This window comes from Marmota flaviventris, chromosome 8, assembly GCF_047511675.1.
Source record: "Marmota flaviventris isolate mMarFla1 chromosome 8, mMarFla1.hap1, whole genome shotgun sequence".
Taxonomy (NCBI): domain Eukaryota; kingdom Metazoa; phylum Chordata; class Mammalia; order Rodentia; family Sciuridae; genus Marmota; species Marmota flaviventris.
The window spans coordinates 284,643-301,939 of NC_092505.1; the positions used below are offsets into that span (position 1 = coordinate 284,643).

Sequence of the window (17,297 nt, forward strand, 5' to 3'; positions counted from 1 at the left end):
GACCAGAGCCCTGAGGAAACCCAGCACAGCACTTGCTCAGGGAGGAAAGATGACAAGCTCAAGAGAAACAGGTCTCCAGAACAAAGGAACGAGGGGGATCCAGTGTGAAGGGCAAAGGCACTTCTTTTTTCTTTTTTAAATCATTTATTTATTCTAGTTTGTTATATATGAGGGCAGAATGCAATTCACTTCACATTGCACACACACAGCACAATTTTCCAAGTCTCTGGTTGTACACAGAGTATTTTCACACCATTCGTGTCTTCATACATGGACTTGGGGTAATGATGTCTGACTCATTCCACCGTCTTTCCTACCCCCGCGCCCCCTCCCATCCCGTCCGTTCCCTTTGCCCAATCTAGAGTCCCTCTGTTCCTCCCATGCCCCCCCATCGCCATTATGAGTCAACATCCTCATATCAAAGAAAACACTTGGCCTTTGGTTTTGGGGGTTTGGCTTCTTCACTTAGCCTGATACTCTCCAACTCATCCATTTACCTGCAAGTGCCATGATTTTATTCTCTTAACGCTGAGCAATGTTCCACTGTGTTTATATACCAACAGAAACAAGTCACCCCAGAACAAAGGAATGAGGGGTGATTCAATGTAAAGGGCAAAGGGGTTTCTAATGCTACTTTAGGACGCAGGCTACTCCACAGGCGGTATCTGTGAGCACCTGTGCCTGCACTGAGGTAATTCTGCAAGGACAGTGCTGGAGCAGGAAGCTAATGAAGACCCTCAGCTGTGGGTAACGGCCTGCAGGCCACAGGAGCTGCTGGGCAGGTTGGGCATGAGAGGAGGAGCAAAGTGGCATGTGCACGGGACACAGGAGGAGCCCAGAGTCAGGAGCTCAGGTGTCTGTGGCCTCCCAGCACCACTGACCATGCTGCCACAGACTACCATGGCAACAACCAGGTGGTGCTGGGACCCATGAGGGTCAGGGGCTGGCACCTCTCCAGGCCCATCCTTGGCCAGTTGGGAACAAGGGACAGCTCATCAGGAGTATGTTCACTGAGGCCAAGGATGCGATGGCAAGACTGCCTGGGGAGGAAGCACTTAGGAAAGCACATGCCCGACGCCGCAGGGTCCCACACAGCTGAGGGAGCCACCCTCCCACGCCCAGCATATGTCTGGGCTGCAAGGGGCTGGGCCCGAGCGGCACTGCTGCACAGCAGCCTGGAACCCTGAGATGCCAGGACGTCAGGACAGACCCCTACTGTGGAAGGTTTCGGGATGGGCTTACCTGCGGATGGCGACCGTCAGTGCCTCAGGAGAACCGGCACAGGGGCAGATGGCCTCTGGCCTCAAGCCTCGGGACTGGAAGACGTTGAGGAAGGCATCGCAGGAGGATATGGACCCTGGGGAGTAATGGCATGATGTGAAGGCACCGGGGGATGGTAAGACTCTAGGCCACAGGCCTGGCAGATGCACCTGCCAGCCAGGTCCCCCTGAGCACACAGCCCTGCTAGGAAAGGTCACTACCACAACTCAGGGCAGCCTGCCTGCAAGGTGGGCTGTGTGCAGGGGGCACATGAAACACTTCCAGTTGTAGCAAGTCAGAGGCTTTCCCCAGCCTTGTGCTCCTTAGAGGCTTTGCCAACAGAGTCAGCTGAGGGATGCCTGTGGCCCAAACATTCTGCCGCACCAAGACCATGCCGGGTGCACCCAGCTCCTGGAGGAGCCTGAGCTGTGCAGTCTGCATGCTGGCAGCAGGACTACCTCTGCACCCTAGCCCTTGGCTTTTCCTCTTCTTGGGAGGGTCCTGTCACAGCCAGGGATGGCAGGCCTTACGAGTGGGTGCTGGTGATGTGTGATGTCAGCTCCTGCCTGCTCAGGGCTTGAGTCAGCATGGCCTTGTGACCACCCACGGATTCACTGCAAACCTCTTCTACCTCAGGGGACTCGGAGACATTGGCTGATACAAGTTCAGTCAACAAGAAACTTCTGCCACCTGGTCAGCAGGCACAGGCCACACAACAGCCCTGCTCCACAAGGGCCGCCTGAGCCTGCTCCAGAGCCCCGGCAGCCTCTGCAGTCCACCACTGTGCACAGGAAGGTCCGAGGGCTCGGACCACAGCCACGGGATCTCCGTCTGGGGCAATGTGGGGCGGGACAGGCCTGCACACAGGAAGAAGAGCCACCCCAGCTGGAGAAGCTGGGCCAGGAGCCAGAGCAGTGGGGAATGGGCCAAGGAAGAGAGGACCCCGCTGCCTGCACAATCTGGTGCTCTCTTAAGAAAGACGACATGACAATCCCAGAGACTCTCGAGGTCAAAGCCAGCCTCAGCAAAAGCAAGGTGTTAAGCAACTCAGTGAGAGCCTGTCTCTAAATAAAATACAAAACAGGGCTGGGGTGTGGCTCAGTGGTCAAGTGCCCCTGAGTTCAACCCCCAGTACCAAAAAAAAAAAGACGACATGTCAAGTTGCATTCTGTGGATGGTTAAAACTGCTTTTAAAGTCAGCACCGTAACCAACAGGCATGACACGTGCAGTGCAGCGGCAGTAAGCACAGGTGCCAGGCACATCCTACAACGTTTGTGTGTTACTTGACACTGACATGAAAGGGGCTTAATTTTGTTTCTCCACAGATTCTACTTCTAGAGGGTATCCAGACTCCCTGGAGAGCCCAGGTCTGCAGAAGGGGACACTGAGGGCTGGCCTACTCACATGGGTTGGCACCATCGGCCACAATCAGCATCCGCAGTGAGCTGAGGCTGACATCCCTCTGCCCTCGCTGAGCCAGCAGAGACCAGTGCATGTCGCGGGACTTCACCAGCGCAGCCCGGGCTGCAGAGAAAGAGAGCACGTGCTGCAGGGCTCAGCCTCCTCCTCTGGCTCATCTCCTCCACCCATGCAGAGGCAGGCCCCAGGGCGCCGGGGCCTGCGTCCAGCCCCTGTGCAGCCTGCAGCTTTCTCTCACAGCTGCCTGACCTGCCCACACCTTCTCCTCAGAAGTCAACTCTGAGATGCCATCTGAGGTGACAGACTCAGAGCCACCTCTACTTCACTGTGGTCTGGAGCTCCACCTTGCTCTAAACACACTTGCCTGTGTGGCCTCATACGTCTCTCCCGAGTTACTAGCCCTGGTTGATGACAGCCACTGTCTGCACCGCAGTGCTGCCTGCCCTGCCAGGTTGGCTAGCCTCCAGGTACAGAGGAGAGGGAAGCCTGGCTAGGCTCTGACTCCACCCCTTCCTGCAGGCTTCAGTTCCCTCAGTAAAGCTGGATGAACAGACAGCTGCGGTCAGACACTGCTCGGAACATACCCCACAGCATACTTTGCTACCATACGCAGGACAGGGCAACACAGTGCCCAGGAGAGTCTGGGCCTCAGGCATGCGGCTCTACCAGGCACACAGGGGAGGTCCGAGCCGAGCCAGCAACCTGTGCCACGGCCTCCTCCATCCTGGGGGCACACTGACCACTGGGGTCAGGGAAACAGGGCCCTGCTGGTAGCCCCATCTCACCACAAGTCATTCCACCTATCAAAGCTTTGTCACTGGTCACTTCAAAAACCCTAAATTCAGATTAAGAGCATTCAAATACTAAGCTCAGTTGCTCCTTTCCAAATGGCTGCTGCCTTGCACAGGCTGACCTGCTCAGCCAAGGGCCACCTGCACCCATGGTCCTACTTTCTGGCTTTATTGTTTGTAATCCACAAACGCAGTTCAGAGACGTCCAAGAGGGTAGTGCGCAGCATGGTGCTGTACCTTTGTAGGAGCACACTTTCTGGATCCAGGAGAGTGGGTTGGCTTTCATGAGCGCGTACGGGATGCTGACCACATGCATCCTGTTCATGACGCTCTGCAGGAAAAACAGACACACTGGGTGAGCAGCACAGCCCTGCCAGAAGCCAACAGAACAGCGCATCCTCACCCCACTCCCTCAGGGCCCAGCACATCTCTTGGAACAAGACAGGACAGCCAACAGCACTCACCGTCAACACGCCGTGCCACAGACCAGCATCCCTCTTGAAGTCCAGCACGTTTGTTAGCGTTTCAGCTGAAAGCGCACAAGGGGGTTAACAACCAGCAGCTGTGTTCCTTTTTCTCTCTTTTGGTACTGGGGATTGAACCAAAAGGCCAGGATCTCTCTTGCTTTATCTCTGGGCTACACCCCAGCCCTTTACATTTTTTGAGACAGGTCCTTGCTAAGTTGCCCAGCCTGCCTCACACATGTGATCGCCATGCCTCAGCCTCCTGAGTTGCTGGATGACAGGTGTGCACCACCATAACCAGCTGTGCTGTGTGTGTTCTAGAGAAATTCCAAGACGCGTATACCACCAACACGACTGAGCTTAAGGACCAGAATGGCATTTTCAGACACAATGCACTAACCAACCAGTGATGACAGTGGTGGTCTGTCAAATTCCCGGAAACACACAGCTCTGAACTGAAGTAGAGAACCTTGCTGATCACAGATCTAAAGACGGGGAAGGTCAGATCCTGAAAAAGCTGCAGGACAGGTGGCCACCTGCTTCACCAGACACCCTGAGTGGACACTCCTCAGAATCAAGAGGTGAGGTGTCGGACTGACACAGACACCTTGCCTCGCATCACACAGATCCCCAGCTCTCCACCCAGAGGCCATAGTCCCATGCCCCCTCCTGAAGAGCTTAAGCCGCCTTCCAGAAGCTACCCTTCATCTTCTCCAGGGGAGGAAACCAGGCCAAGGCCTCTGGATGCCACCTCTCAGGGGGCAGAGGACAGACCCTGGGGTCCAAAGGCCAGGGCTACCCAGGAGCTCAAAGCAGATGCTGTGAGAACCAGGGACAGGAGGGTCACCCTGAGTGCGGTAAAGCTGCTGTTCTGAACCGTGATGCCTGCAGCAGCACAAGGTCATGTCACAGGTGGCACACATGAGGCCAGCTCTGGGTCCCAAGAGGAAGAGACCCCTGGAAAACACCCAGAACCTCTCCCAAGTCTCCACTGAAGCTTGAGCTATGTCCACATGCTGCCCCTTGCTTTAAACACCTGTATTCTAGACATTTGAGCATGATATTTGATGTTACTTCCAGGTTTTATTCGAGCATTTACTATGAAAGAAAACTACCTGGGCCCACTTGGAAGGTCCTAAAAACATTTCTCACATTGGACCCTATAAATACCAATTATCTATCAATACAAAACATTGATTTAAAAATCAATTTACAATATTTCTCCAGGCTAAATACCTGATATTCAACAGTAAAACTGGGAGCTGCCTGTCCTTTCCCAAGAGGTAACCTATGATCACAAAGACCCACCCAAGTATTTACCTGCAGGACAGCAGATGTGAGAGGGCATCTGGCAAAAGCACGTCTCACCAAGAGCTCTGCCCGTCTCAGAGGCAGCCCATCACAGACACACAACTCCCCTGTGTGCAGCCTCTAAGTCAATACCTGTGCACTGGCCGAAATGGCCCTGAGGGGTCACCAGGTCTGCAACATGTCTGGTCTCATGTTGCCAGCACGGCTGCCCACGTGGCGGCTGGAGGAAAGGGCACAGGCCTCCAGGCTGGACGCCACACTGCAGGGACAATCTCAGGCAAGATGGGTGCTTAGGACTGCGTGGGGTGGAAGGGCTTCCATGCTGCCACGTGCGCCCTTACCTTCTGAGTACCCGCAGGCCTGGGTCAGAGCCCGGCACTGTGCCAGCAGGGACGTGTGGGACACCGTGACCCCCACGGTGCTGCCTTCTTTGCTGGTCTTATACTGAAAGGTTTCAAGGAGAAAGAGCGTCATGTGGCATCCCGGAGACTGTGTGAGCAGGCTGATGGGGCACCGGGGCAGTGGCAGGGCTCCCCTCACTGGCCACCCTGAAGCTCTTCACGCATCAGGCCAGTCTCCAGGAACCCAGCAGGTGCCCAGGATAGAACCTAAGGTCTGCACAAGGTCCTGCAGGACACTTCCTCTTTCCAGGACAGAGACCACACCTAAGGGGAACTTCGACCCGAGGTCATGACACATAGCAGCTAGCCCATGGGGACACACGTGGGGGGCTCACTCACCTCGATGTAGGCAGTCCCAGCCCCGGTGTCCTGAGCCAGAGGGAGCCAGTCCTTGGGGGGTTTGGCCAAATGCTTCCCATCAATCACCAGCCAGGCGAGGGGGGGCCAGCCTGTGACACAGACAGGAACACTGCGCTGGAGTTGGAGGGCCCTGCTCCCCACAACAGGAGCCTGCGTTCAACACGCATCCAACACACGGCCATTAGCCAAGTTTAGTCTCACTTCATTTTGCTTCATTTAAATAGGTAAATCTAGCCAGTGGCCACAACCGTGGACAGAAGGGGTAGAGACACTGAAGCAGACAAAAACGGAGACTCACTGAGTGCACTTCCTGGAGCAGCAGGCCCAGCGGCACCGTGCTAGCTGAGCCCACTCCTCACACCCTGGAGGCTCACCTTTGAAAGTCACCACCTCTCCCGTCTGTGACTTGGGCAGGCCCTTCTGACACGCATCTGTAGTCAGGGCCAGGGTGACACCACAGCTGCCCAGCAGAAACCCAACCTGCTGGCTGCCTGCATCCTGCAGAGGACAGGCAACAGAGGGCAAGTGGGCACCGGCAGAGCCACAGCACTGGCCCTTAGTGCTCCAGCTCTCACAGAGAGCAGAGCTGTTTCCAAGCTCAGGAAACTTCTAGAACAATTCAGTCCTATCACTGGCAGGTTATTATATTTTCAGGGAAATAGCACATAAAAATAAGAGAATCGTTTTTAAATTTAAAATGCATTTTTTAAATTTGTTTTGCAGTAAAATAAGGTTCTGGATAAAGGGCTAAGAAGTTCACTCTTGCAAATGACATTTAAACGCATTTTAATAAGCTCTAAAAATAACAGCATTAAAATTTCTGTCGCATCATGATTAAAATTTACGAGCTGACTCGGGGAGGCTGGCCTTATCAGCATGAGCTAAGCCACAAGAAAGCCCTGGCTGCGGCTCTCACACCTGTGCACACCCTGCTGCACGTCGTGCGCTTCTCTTCACCTAAGCTTCACCCATCTCCAGTTTCTTTCCTAGGAGTCATTTTGTTCTAATACCTGATTACGGCTTCCTTTAGGGTACTCTGGCTCCGTGTGCAAGCCTCACCGTGGTACTCCTGACCAGGGCTGTGGCTCCCGTGCTCGCTCAAGGCTGCCTGAGTCAGGTGCAGGAATCGGACTTTCTAAAACACAGGCCCAGTCTGCCCCCAAGTGGTGTTTTCTACAGTGAGATTCCCCATGTTTACATCTCACATGGTGGAGCATGCTCCCTGTGTCAAGATATCAGTGACAAGAAGAGAAACACATGGGACCTTTTATCTTGTTTATTCAACACTAACTACCACCTGGTTTTGAGCAAAGGCCTAACAGAGCCTTGTAGAATCACGTTCTGTTCCCTGGAGGAGAGAGTGCCCATCGCTCCTTCTGGGAAGTTCACCGGGTGACCAGGAGGCTCCCCCAGCAGGGCGGCAATCCCCACCTCAGCCTGGGGACAGACGGCACCTGACTTCATGCTGAAGTCTGGCCAGCTGGCCTGGGGCCACCTTCCTCAAGGCAGGGCACACCCCAGCTCATGCCAGAGCTGAAGAGAAGCCAGGCCTGGCCCCCCGTGCACCAAGTGCAGAACGCCCAGCCCAGGCTTGCTACCTTTCTTGTCAATGGCACTTCTATGGGGACCGGAACCAGCTCTGCCAGGAGACACCCATAAAACGCGACCATGAACATCACGGGGTCACTGTTGGGAAACACGAGCGCCACCTGCAACAGTACAAGGGAAACCTGAGGACTCCTTGGCAGGAGGACGTTCCAACGCAGGCTCCGACGGCAGACGAGGCTCAGACAACCGGACTCTCACACCTTTCCAAACCTCAACTTGGGATTGGTTCACATGACTCTGAATGACTGGCTTGTGGGTTAGGGCCGTCTTTACTCCTCAAGCCAAGGCTGTCCAGCTCTTGCTGGACAGGGCCTGTCCATGCTGACTACCACCTGAATCAAGTTATATCTAAAACAACAATTTCCAAAGCCAACCGTCCTAACAGCGCACTGTCACTGAGCAGTCTTCACTCAAGAGCTACCTGAAGGGACACAGCAGGCCCCAGGGCACTGTCCTACTCCCACCTGGGCACCTGCTCCCACATGGGTACCCTCCTACTCCCACCTGGGCACCCTCCCACTCCCACCTGGGCACCTGTTCCCACTTGTGCACCCTCCCACTCCCACCTGGGCACCTACTTCTGCCTGGGCACCCTCCTGCTCCCACCTGAGCACCTCCTCCTGCCTAGGCACCCTCCTGCTCCTACCTGGGCACCCTCCAACTCCCGCCTGGGCACCTACTCCTGCCTGGGCACCCTACTGCTCCCATCTGGACACCTATTCCTGCCTGGGCACCTGCTCCCACCTGGGCACCCTCCCACTCCCACCAGGGCACCTGTTCCCACTTGTGCACCCTCCCACTCCCACCTGGGCACCTACTCCTGCCTGGGCACCCTCCTGCTCCCATCTGGACACCTATTCCTGCCTGGGCACCTGCTCCTGCCTGGGCACCCTCTCGCTCCCACCTGGGCACCCTCCCACTCCCACCTAGACAGGGTGCTGCCCCTGTGAATTACCAGCTCTCCCTCATTCACCTTGCATTTTAATTTGTATCAAAATTCATTAAAATGGTCTAAAATGACCAATGAAAAACAGTAGCACCATGCCCTGTCCTCGGTCACCTACTAAAACAACACATTTAAAATATTCTAGATCTGTCCTTTGTTGTTCACTCTCATGCTTTTAAATACTGGGTTTACATTTCTACATTTTACATTTTAAAATATCCTGTTATTTTAGGGAAATATTTTGTATTCCTGCTCTCATCCCAGGTTTTTTTTTTTTTTTTTTAAACTGTATCTACTCAAATTAGAAGCTACATATGGAAAAATGTTTCCATAAGCCCTGATTCTGCCGTAGTAGGTCAGAACAGTCCTTAAACAGGCAGACTCAGCACAGGGCCCCCGGGAAGATGGGCAGAACCCACTCTGGACCTAGGCTCTGCAAAGCTGCCAGCAAGTCCATTCGTGGGGAAGGATAAACTCTCCTTGAGGGCTGGTGTTAACAGTTGCCCAGAGATGTGACCCACACCCTGAGACAGATGGCAGTCAGGGAAAACATCCTTCCAGAGAGTCTTTGGTGAAGGAGTGTCGTCACCATCTGTGAAGGGCATCAGCTGGCAGTCTGTGGGCCACCGATCTCCAACATTAACCTGCTTGCTGAGTGTACCTTTTTATTAACCTAAGGGCAACCTTCTCTTGCAAGTGGAGAAACCATCTGCAAATCTTTGTCCCTGAAAGAAAATGAGCTGCAATCCCTAGGCTCAGGGAGTCGGGGGGAGTCAGGGTCTTGCAGGCTGTCCTGAAGCACCACACACACCTTGCCTGAACACAGCACCCCTAAGAGTGGTGCCACAAGGGTCTCCCTCCTGCTGGGACAGCACCCCTCTTCCATCTGTTCCATGGACGCTGGATGACAGCCCTAAGACACCCCATCCGATGAGCCAAGTGCCATTCAGGGTCCTGTTCCCAATAACCAGCCAGTCACGTGACCCCAAGCTTCACTCACCTCAGGGCACTGCATCCGACTCTGGCCTTGGTCCCCCTGCCAGGGCTGTAGCTTGGCTGTCCTGGGACCTCTGTGTGACTCTCCTGTTGGGACCCCCTCACTCACTGTCACACATCCCCTAGGAACTTGCCAGGAAAGGGGCTTCTGAGCCAGGTCTGAGTTCCGCACTGTATTTGCCAGGTGGAAACAGGTCCACCCCCTCTGAGTGTCTGAGGCACCCTCCTCTGTCCTGCAGGGTTCTACTGAGGAGTCCCGCACACTGTGACTGCTGGTGCTCCCCATGTGCGTGGCTCTGAGGCGCCTTCTGCCCCGTGGTCACACACTTTAGAGTGGTCAGCTGTGTTCACAAGGAACACGATGCTCTGTAGAGCCGGCGACTCACCCTGCACTGCCTGCAGTGTTCTGCTCCCACCCTCCTCTGCACTCCCAGGGCTAAGCTGGCATGGACCTCCTTCACCAAGTCTCTGATTCTGCCCCTTGGCTCCTCCTACTTTCCAACTCTTGGTCTTTTCTGCTGACATCCTTTTCTTGAATGCTAACTTCAGGAAATCTGCTTCCGCGCCTGCTTTTCTCCCTCGCTCCCCTCTCCATCTTCAATGCCATCTGTCTATTCTCCTTCACCCTCAGCCTCTCTCTGGAGTGAGGCAGAAGCTTCTGGCTGGCAAGTTAACATGCCACCTCACTGTGGGTGGCCTGTCACTGGGGTCTCCCCTCCCTGGTAAGCGTGCTGATTTCCAACACACACACTGCTGTCCACACTGACCTTCCACAAGCCTGGGTCCTCAGGTCAGTGCAGCCTGCCTGAGGTGGTGCCGTCCAAGAGAACCCCGTATGACTATGGAAAACACCTCCACTCTGCCCAGGACAGCAACCATCCCCCACACGTCGCTGCTGAGCCCTGGATACATGGCTCCTGCAACTGAGGGACTGTGCTTTAGTTCAACTTAACGATGGTTCATTTAAATTCAAACAACCATCTGGGCAGTGCAGGACTAGGGGGCTGGCTTCCAAGGCAGCCCTGTGGGGAGGAGATGACATAAAGCATCCAGGACTTCATGGACAGGTCAATGTCAGCATGGACCCCTGCCCTGCAAAGTCAAGGCCTATCAACGCCAACACACATGAAGCCCAACATGAGCTGGAAGACCAGTGGGTGGGCGATAGGGAGGAGAGGAATGACCACTTGACACTGCATCGCACACCAGTCCACATGGTATGTTTCCATTGCTGACTTTAAATCCCACAGGTTAACACTCATTCTAACCAACCGACAAGACACAATTTCAACAGAACAGGCTGCTTAAGCCTGCTTTTGCTCAGTCCAATAAAGTTACATTCTAGTTACTTACTCTGTCTCCAGGTTTAAGTAGTGGTTCATTCTTACTAGTCAGTTTATTAAGTAGAGTATAAGCTAATTTTAAACTCCGACTCCAAAGTTTGCCTAAAATAAAATAAAAATACTAAGCAATGTAATATTTAAGGAGCCTAATAGTTAACATTTCAATGCAGCAATTGCAATACCCCATTAACAACATACCATTAGCTAAGACTGGAAATCCAGTTTCCAGATGACAGCCACCCTACATAATGCTGCAACAAACATCAGTTTTCTCCCAAGAACAAGTTATACATTTATTTTTCTTAATGCAAACATAAAAAAGGAGTTTATTAAAGTCTAGCAAAGCCAGCAAAACATGCCATGCTGTGCATGCATGATGCCATACATGGGAGCACACATGCACATGTGCACGTCTGTGAGTTCTGGGAAGAGACCACCACTCACACTGCCCCCTCAGCCAACAGCGTTGAGTGTGACCCGTGACATCCACCCTCACCTCCTGTGGCCGCTACATGTTTCCTGAAGGGCCAGAGCTTTCTCCAGTGGCTGGAGGGGCCCACGGCCAGGCACCACCTCTCTGTCCCTCCTGGCTAGCAGCTACCTCACGCAGTGCCCAACCTGGGGAGCTGACAACAGCCTCACCCAGGAAGAAAGCGGGCTCAGCAGAAGGAGCATGGGAGACATTCATTCCCAACCCTGATACAGCCGCCATTCCTGAACAAAACACCCAGGCTGGGCCTTCAGGCTCGGTGGACACCATGGGTTGGACAGCCCGCCCTGTGGTCCAGTGTTCAGTCCCATAGCAGTGGTGCTGACCAAGCACCATAAAGTGACGGGAGTGGCCGTGGACCCCAAGACACCAGAAAGCAAACATTTAACTCAAAACAGAGTAAGCCCACTTTAAAGTTAAGGTCAAGATATCAACACTTATAATGCTGGGGATGTGGCTCAAGCGGTAGCGCGCTCGCCTGGCATGCGCGGGGCGCTGGGTTCAATTCTCAGCACCACATAAAAATAAAGATGTTGTGTCCGCCGAGAACTAAAAAATAAATATTGAAAAATTCTCTCTCTTTAAAAAAAAAAAAAAAAAAGATGTCAACAGTTATAATAAACATCTCCAAACAGAAACCAATAAAAACTATGAAAAGAATAACATGTTGTGATCAAGTTAGTTCTACCCAGAAATGCAGAGGTTCATGGAAACGCAGCACCATTAACAATGATGACAGGTGGGAGAAAACCGATAATCCCTCATGACTTAAAAGTGATTTTAAATGTTTTTCAAAACCCTTCCTAAACTAGGTGTGAAAGGGCACATACTTCCTTAATCTGACGCTGGTCACCTTGAGCCCATGGGAATGCCCTAGCTGAGGCGGACACTGGAGCCTTCCCTCTGGGGGCAGAAGGGAGGCCAGTGCAGCTGCCCCAGCCGTGAGCAGAATGCCTCAGCCAGATGGGGGAAGTGGCAGTGCGGAAGCACCTGGGGACAGAGCTATGCTTTGTGAGTGACAGGATGCCGTGCCTGTCCATCTTTTACAAGACTCTGGCGAGGCTGCCTGCGTGACAGTACTCAGGATGATATTTATTCTTTAATGGTATTGGGGATTGCCCACAGTGTGTTTCTGCCATTGTGCTGTGTCCCCAGATCTTTTTATTTTATACTTTATATTTTTAGGGACAGAGCCTCACTAAGTTGCTGAGGCCGGCTTTGAACCTGCAATCTTCCTGCCTGCCCAGCTACTGGGATCACAGGTGGGCGAAACCACGCCCAGCTCACCGTGTCACCTGAATATGCTACAACAGTAAATTTTAAGACATAACGATACATTTACAATTAGATCAAAACACACTCCCTAAATACATAAAACTCAAAGTGTCACAAGAATCCACAGAGTCTCCTGCAGAGAGTGTTCAGACGCTACTGAAACGGAAGACTCCATACTGTAGAAGCACTGGTCCTCCTGGGGCCGGATCAAGGCAACTCAGCAGAAACTGGCAGGGATGCCGAGGTGCTTGGCAAGCTTCCTCTGAGACAACCTGGGATGCATGGGGTTGGCACAGCTGGGACACCCTTGGAGGAGAAGCAGGGAACATTCTCCATGAGGCTGAGTCTCATCATAAGGCCATGGGCACCAAGAAAGCATGGCCAAGGCTCACAGGTGCCATCAGCCAACAGAAGAAGAGAAGGTAAGAGAGGCTCACAGGCAGGACTCCTGGACGGAGGGCCCGGTGCTGCTGCAGAGAGGGGGCCAGCTGCTGACCCTTCTCGGGACCTCTCCCATACGGGACACAGGGCAGGGACGTTCGCCATGTGAAGGGCAAAAAAGTAGGCACTTCCCCAGGCTCACAGAGCAACTCTGTGACCACAGTCCAGGGAAGAAGTCTGCCTAGAACACAGAAAGCAAGAACCTTGAAGGCAAAGAAGGCAAGAGGCTGGAACTTCTGCCCACAGACCCTCACACAGTGGCAAGGACGCCGGCAGCCTGCTGGGTGCAGAAGAGGTCCTGCAGACACCTGGGAAGCCATGCAGAGGACACGGGTACATGGCAGAGGCCAGAAGGCCTCAACAACTGACCCCTCGGGAGGCCACGTCAGAGCCATGGCCACACCACCAGTTCTCACAGCGCAGGTGGAGAGTGGGCCTGAGCACTAAGCACCCACCACAGCATGTGGGTGTGGCGGTGGGCAAGCTGAGGGACGTGGGCCCCAGTCCTCGCTCTTCCACCCCTAGGGCCTACTTGGGAAAGTGGCACCTGCTCACTGCCAGAGGGCCCACAGCAGCACCCGCCAATAGCACCACTTCTAATGGCCACCGCTGGACGCCACCCAGGTGTCCACCAACAGCGTAACTGGTAAGTGGGTCCCGCTATGCTCTTTCCTCAACAGAAGCCCGTTGACCACACCTACACGAGATCCTGTGGGTGATTCTAAAAGGCTCTGGATCAGACAGGAGGGGCACTGCGGAGTTACAGCTGCACAAAACAGAGATCACTTGTCAGGGGCAGCAAGACAGCCAGAGTCAGACTCCAGACGGGGAACCCTGAGTGGTGCGGACCGACCCAGTCCTCCACCCTCAGGCCAGGCGCAGGGCCCAGGGCCATCAGCAGAGACTGGGGCCTCCAGAGCACAGCCAGGCCCCCTCAGAGGTGAGCGGCACCCACAGGCTGGGGTCACCAAGTCAGTGGAGAAATTTTAATTATACATTTAGAACAGGAATAAACCTAACGAAAGCTGCTCAAGAATTCTGTACTCAGTAGTATAAATATAATCCTGAGAGAAATTAAGGCAGCCTTTAAAAAGAGGGAAATATTCTACTCATGGGCTAGAAGGTTCCAGAACTGTGATAATATCAATTCTCTTTGAATCAAACCACAGACTCAATGTAGTGCCAACCAATATCCCAGCAAGAACTCCTAGCAAAGTGACCACTGGTTTCTACTTTACTTGGAAATGCAAAGGGTCAACAACAGCACAGCAATCTTGAGGAACAGGCAGAGAGCTGGGATCCTACCACTGCACCTCAACAAAGCAGGCACAGACACATCGACTGCAGGGAGGCCTTCCACTCATCAAAGCCACCATGAAAGGCCAGAAGGCAAGCCTCAGGCTGAGAGGAGACAGCCACAAAGCAGGTATCTGACAAAAGGCTGCAGCTGAAACAAAGAAGCCCCCACGCTGACACTTGGAGGATCATGGACAGGGCCTTCAGTGCCGGCGGCCCCCAGCAAAGGCAGATCAGAACCTAACTCACAAGGCCATGAGATGGAGCCCAAGGGGCTCTCCGTGCTGCTCTGGGAAGGAGTGCTGCTCCCACCCCTCTGGAAAAGCAGTGCAGGTCCCAAGGCCACACGTCTCCTGGGATCCCTTACCTTCAACCCCCCCCAGGCTCTCACCCAGGACTGCAGACGAGAGAAAAGAGTGTTCACAATGGCCTCTGGAACGGCAGTCCCAAGCTGGGACAACCACTGGGAGAGCAAGGACAGCTGTGGGACACGCACTGAGCACACAACACCCATCAATGAGCGTCAACACAGCTGCACACCGCATGGTGGAGACTGGCACGAGGCAAGCCATCAGACACCAAAGAGCAGCTTTCATCAAATCCTGCTTCTGGGCTGGGCTGTGGCTCAGTGGGAGGGCACTTGCCTGGCATGTGTGAGGCACTGGGTTCGAGCCTTAGCATCGCATAAAAATAAGTAGATAAAATAAAGGCATTGTGTCCATCTACAACTAAAAAAAAAAAAAAAATTAAAATAAACAAATAAATAAAGAATAATGAATAAAATAAAATCCTGCTTCTATGAACGTCTCGGCCACAGAGAGCCTGCAGCCTGAGTAGCTGGGCGGGCTCCCCTCTGTATGGAGGACATCAGTGCTGGGAGGGCCACGGAGGCCTGGACCTGGCCAGCTAAAGCTCACAGAAGAGCATTCACTCTGCCAAGGCACCGAGCTGTACCTGCACCGTCAGCTGTGTGACAGCAGATGTAGCGCGGAACCCAAACACGCCAAGCACAGAGGCGCTGCGTGGCTAAAGCTGCGCCAGCACACCCGCTGCTCAGAATACAGTTGGCCACGCACACCCAGGCAGCACGGCAGGTGTGCGGCGCCTCAGGAACTGCTGCTGATGTGGCGGGTCAACAGGTGTGTGCAGGCTACACAGTAAGCACTGTGGCCCCCCAGCCCCCCACCAGAGTGCGACCACCCTCCTGAGTACTTGCCGTAGGTGAGGGTGTGGATGGCCTTCCCTGCTGTGTCCAGGGCAGTCAGGCAGGGGGCCTTGGGCTGCACTGTGCCCCATCGCTGAAGGGCAGCTAGCAGAGACGGTGGCCAGGGCACCCCTGTGGCCGGGGGCTCCCCTCTCAGCACCTCCACCTCCTCTCCCTCAGGCTTCGGCTGATTGGGATCTGGCTGCTGAACTGTAAGCAGAGCCGGAGTTCAGACGTCAGCACTGTGGAGGCCCCGCACTCACCACTGTAAAAAGCCTGACATGAGTGGTTTAGACCTTCGTCATTACCACAGTCACATAAAGGAGAGTCAGTCGTAGACGGTGTGGCTTTCACCCTCCAGGAAAGTTCAGCCACAGACAGTGAAGGTGGCTCAGGAGGGTACATCTACTTGCACCTTGGGGATAACTGTGGCACCTGACGCCTGCCACCCCAGTGCAGCACTGCAGGCCCCAGAGCCTGGGAGGAGGTCTGAGCAACCGGCCCACCCAGGACCAAAGTGAACAGGACTTGAGGCCAGGAGCTGCCGGGACGGTCACCTCACTGATTTCCACCACCAATTCCCACTACTGATTTTCCTGTGGCCCCAAAGACCCCACTGTTAACAAGGACTGCTCTCCAAGGTGCTGAGAAGCTCAGCGCTGTAAGCACACGGTGGAGCTCTGGACCTGTCTAAGCATGAAGGACAAGCCAGGCCCCACACTGGCCTGCCACTGAGGGCAGGCAGGCCCAGGGGTCACAACACACTCAGCACCAACACTAGGCTTCATCTCTGTGCCCTTCTAAGGGTGTGGGCCTCTTTCTGCTTCTTCTTAGTTCTTCTTTTTTAAAATAAATCTATATTCTTCTTTTGCAGTACTGGGGATTGAACTCAGAGGCACTCTAACACTGAGCTACATCCCCAGCCCTCTTTATTTTTTATTTTGAGACAGGGTATTGCCAAGTTACTGAGGCTGGTCTCAAACTTGCAATCCTCCTGCCATAGCCTCCAGAGTCACTGGGATTATGGGCATGTGCCACCATGCTCAGTATGTTCTTTGTTTTTAAATATATATTCCATTCATAAATGAGAGGTTAAAATTCTGAAAAGGACTTGAACATGTGCTAAAAACTCAGTACTTTAGAACCATAAGAAGACAAGTATTTCACATTTAGAGTTTAACTAAAAGTGTAAAGAAGAAACCTTAGCAGTGTTGTCCTAACCCTGGACTGGGCGTGGGGATTGCAAAGTCTCTCTAACCCTGACCATGTGCAGGCAGGTGTGGTTCTAAGCTCACGGCTGCACATGCTCACCAGAGTCTGGACACAAAGAGAAAGGGTCTGACATGGCGTGGCACAGGAACTCACGTCTGTGCACCACCACCTGTGCCTCCAGATGGCACACACACACAGGGCTCAGATCAGAGGACTCTACCTTCCAAAAGCTCCTCAAAATCGTCCACGAAGAACTCCTTCAGGGGAGGGCGCTTGGGCCTCTTCAGGGTGTTCAGAAGCTGCTGGATCTTGGAGGACACTCTGCTGTGCACAGGGACACCTGTCACAGGAAAAGCAGAGAGGGCCTCAGGCAAGACCTGTCACACACACACGCCTAGCCGCAGGCCAAGGACAAGCCTGTTGGAGGCACGAGAACTCACACAGCCAACAGATGATCTCCAGTCTGCAGCCCAGCAGAC

General features: G+C 53.7%; 1 protein-coding gene across 8 annotated transcripts in view; it reads right to left on the bottom strand.

The window, feature by feature from the left end:
* Dip2a (disco interacting protein 2 homolog A) overlaps positions 1–17,297 on the bottom strand; it is a 92,315-nt gene that overhangs the window by 26,391 nt on the left and 48,627 nt on the right. For all 8 annotated transcript variants that reach the window (XR_011708240.1, XM_071614951.1, XM_071614950.1 and 5 more), the window contains 11 exons: positions 17,039–17,158; positions 15,619–15,816; positions 10,911–11,002; positions 7,606–7,716; positions 6,382–6,505; positions 5,987–6,096; positions 5,588–5,690; positions 3,936–4,000; positions 3,709–3,802; positions 2,666–2,785; positions 1,243–1,357 (listed from right to left, as the gene is read on the bottom strand). Coding sequence is in view for 7 of the 8 variants with exons in the window: in XM_071614951.1 (XP_071471052.1) it covers positions 1,243–1,357; positions 2,666–2,785; positions 3,709–3,802; positions 3,936–4,000; positions 5,588–5,690; positions 5,987–6,096; positions 6,382–6,505; positions 7,606–7,716; positions 10,911–11,002; positions 15,619–15,816; positions 17,039–17,158 (1,252 nt within the window). In the remaining variant the exon portion in view is untranslated. The remainder of the gene's footprint in view (positions 1–1,242; positions 1,358–2,665; positions 2,786–3,708; positions 3,803–3,935; positions 4,001–5,587; positions 5,691–5,986; positions 6,097–6,381; positions 6,506–7,605; positions 7,717–10,910; positions 11,003–15,618; positions 15,817–17,038; positions 17,159–17,297) is intronic.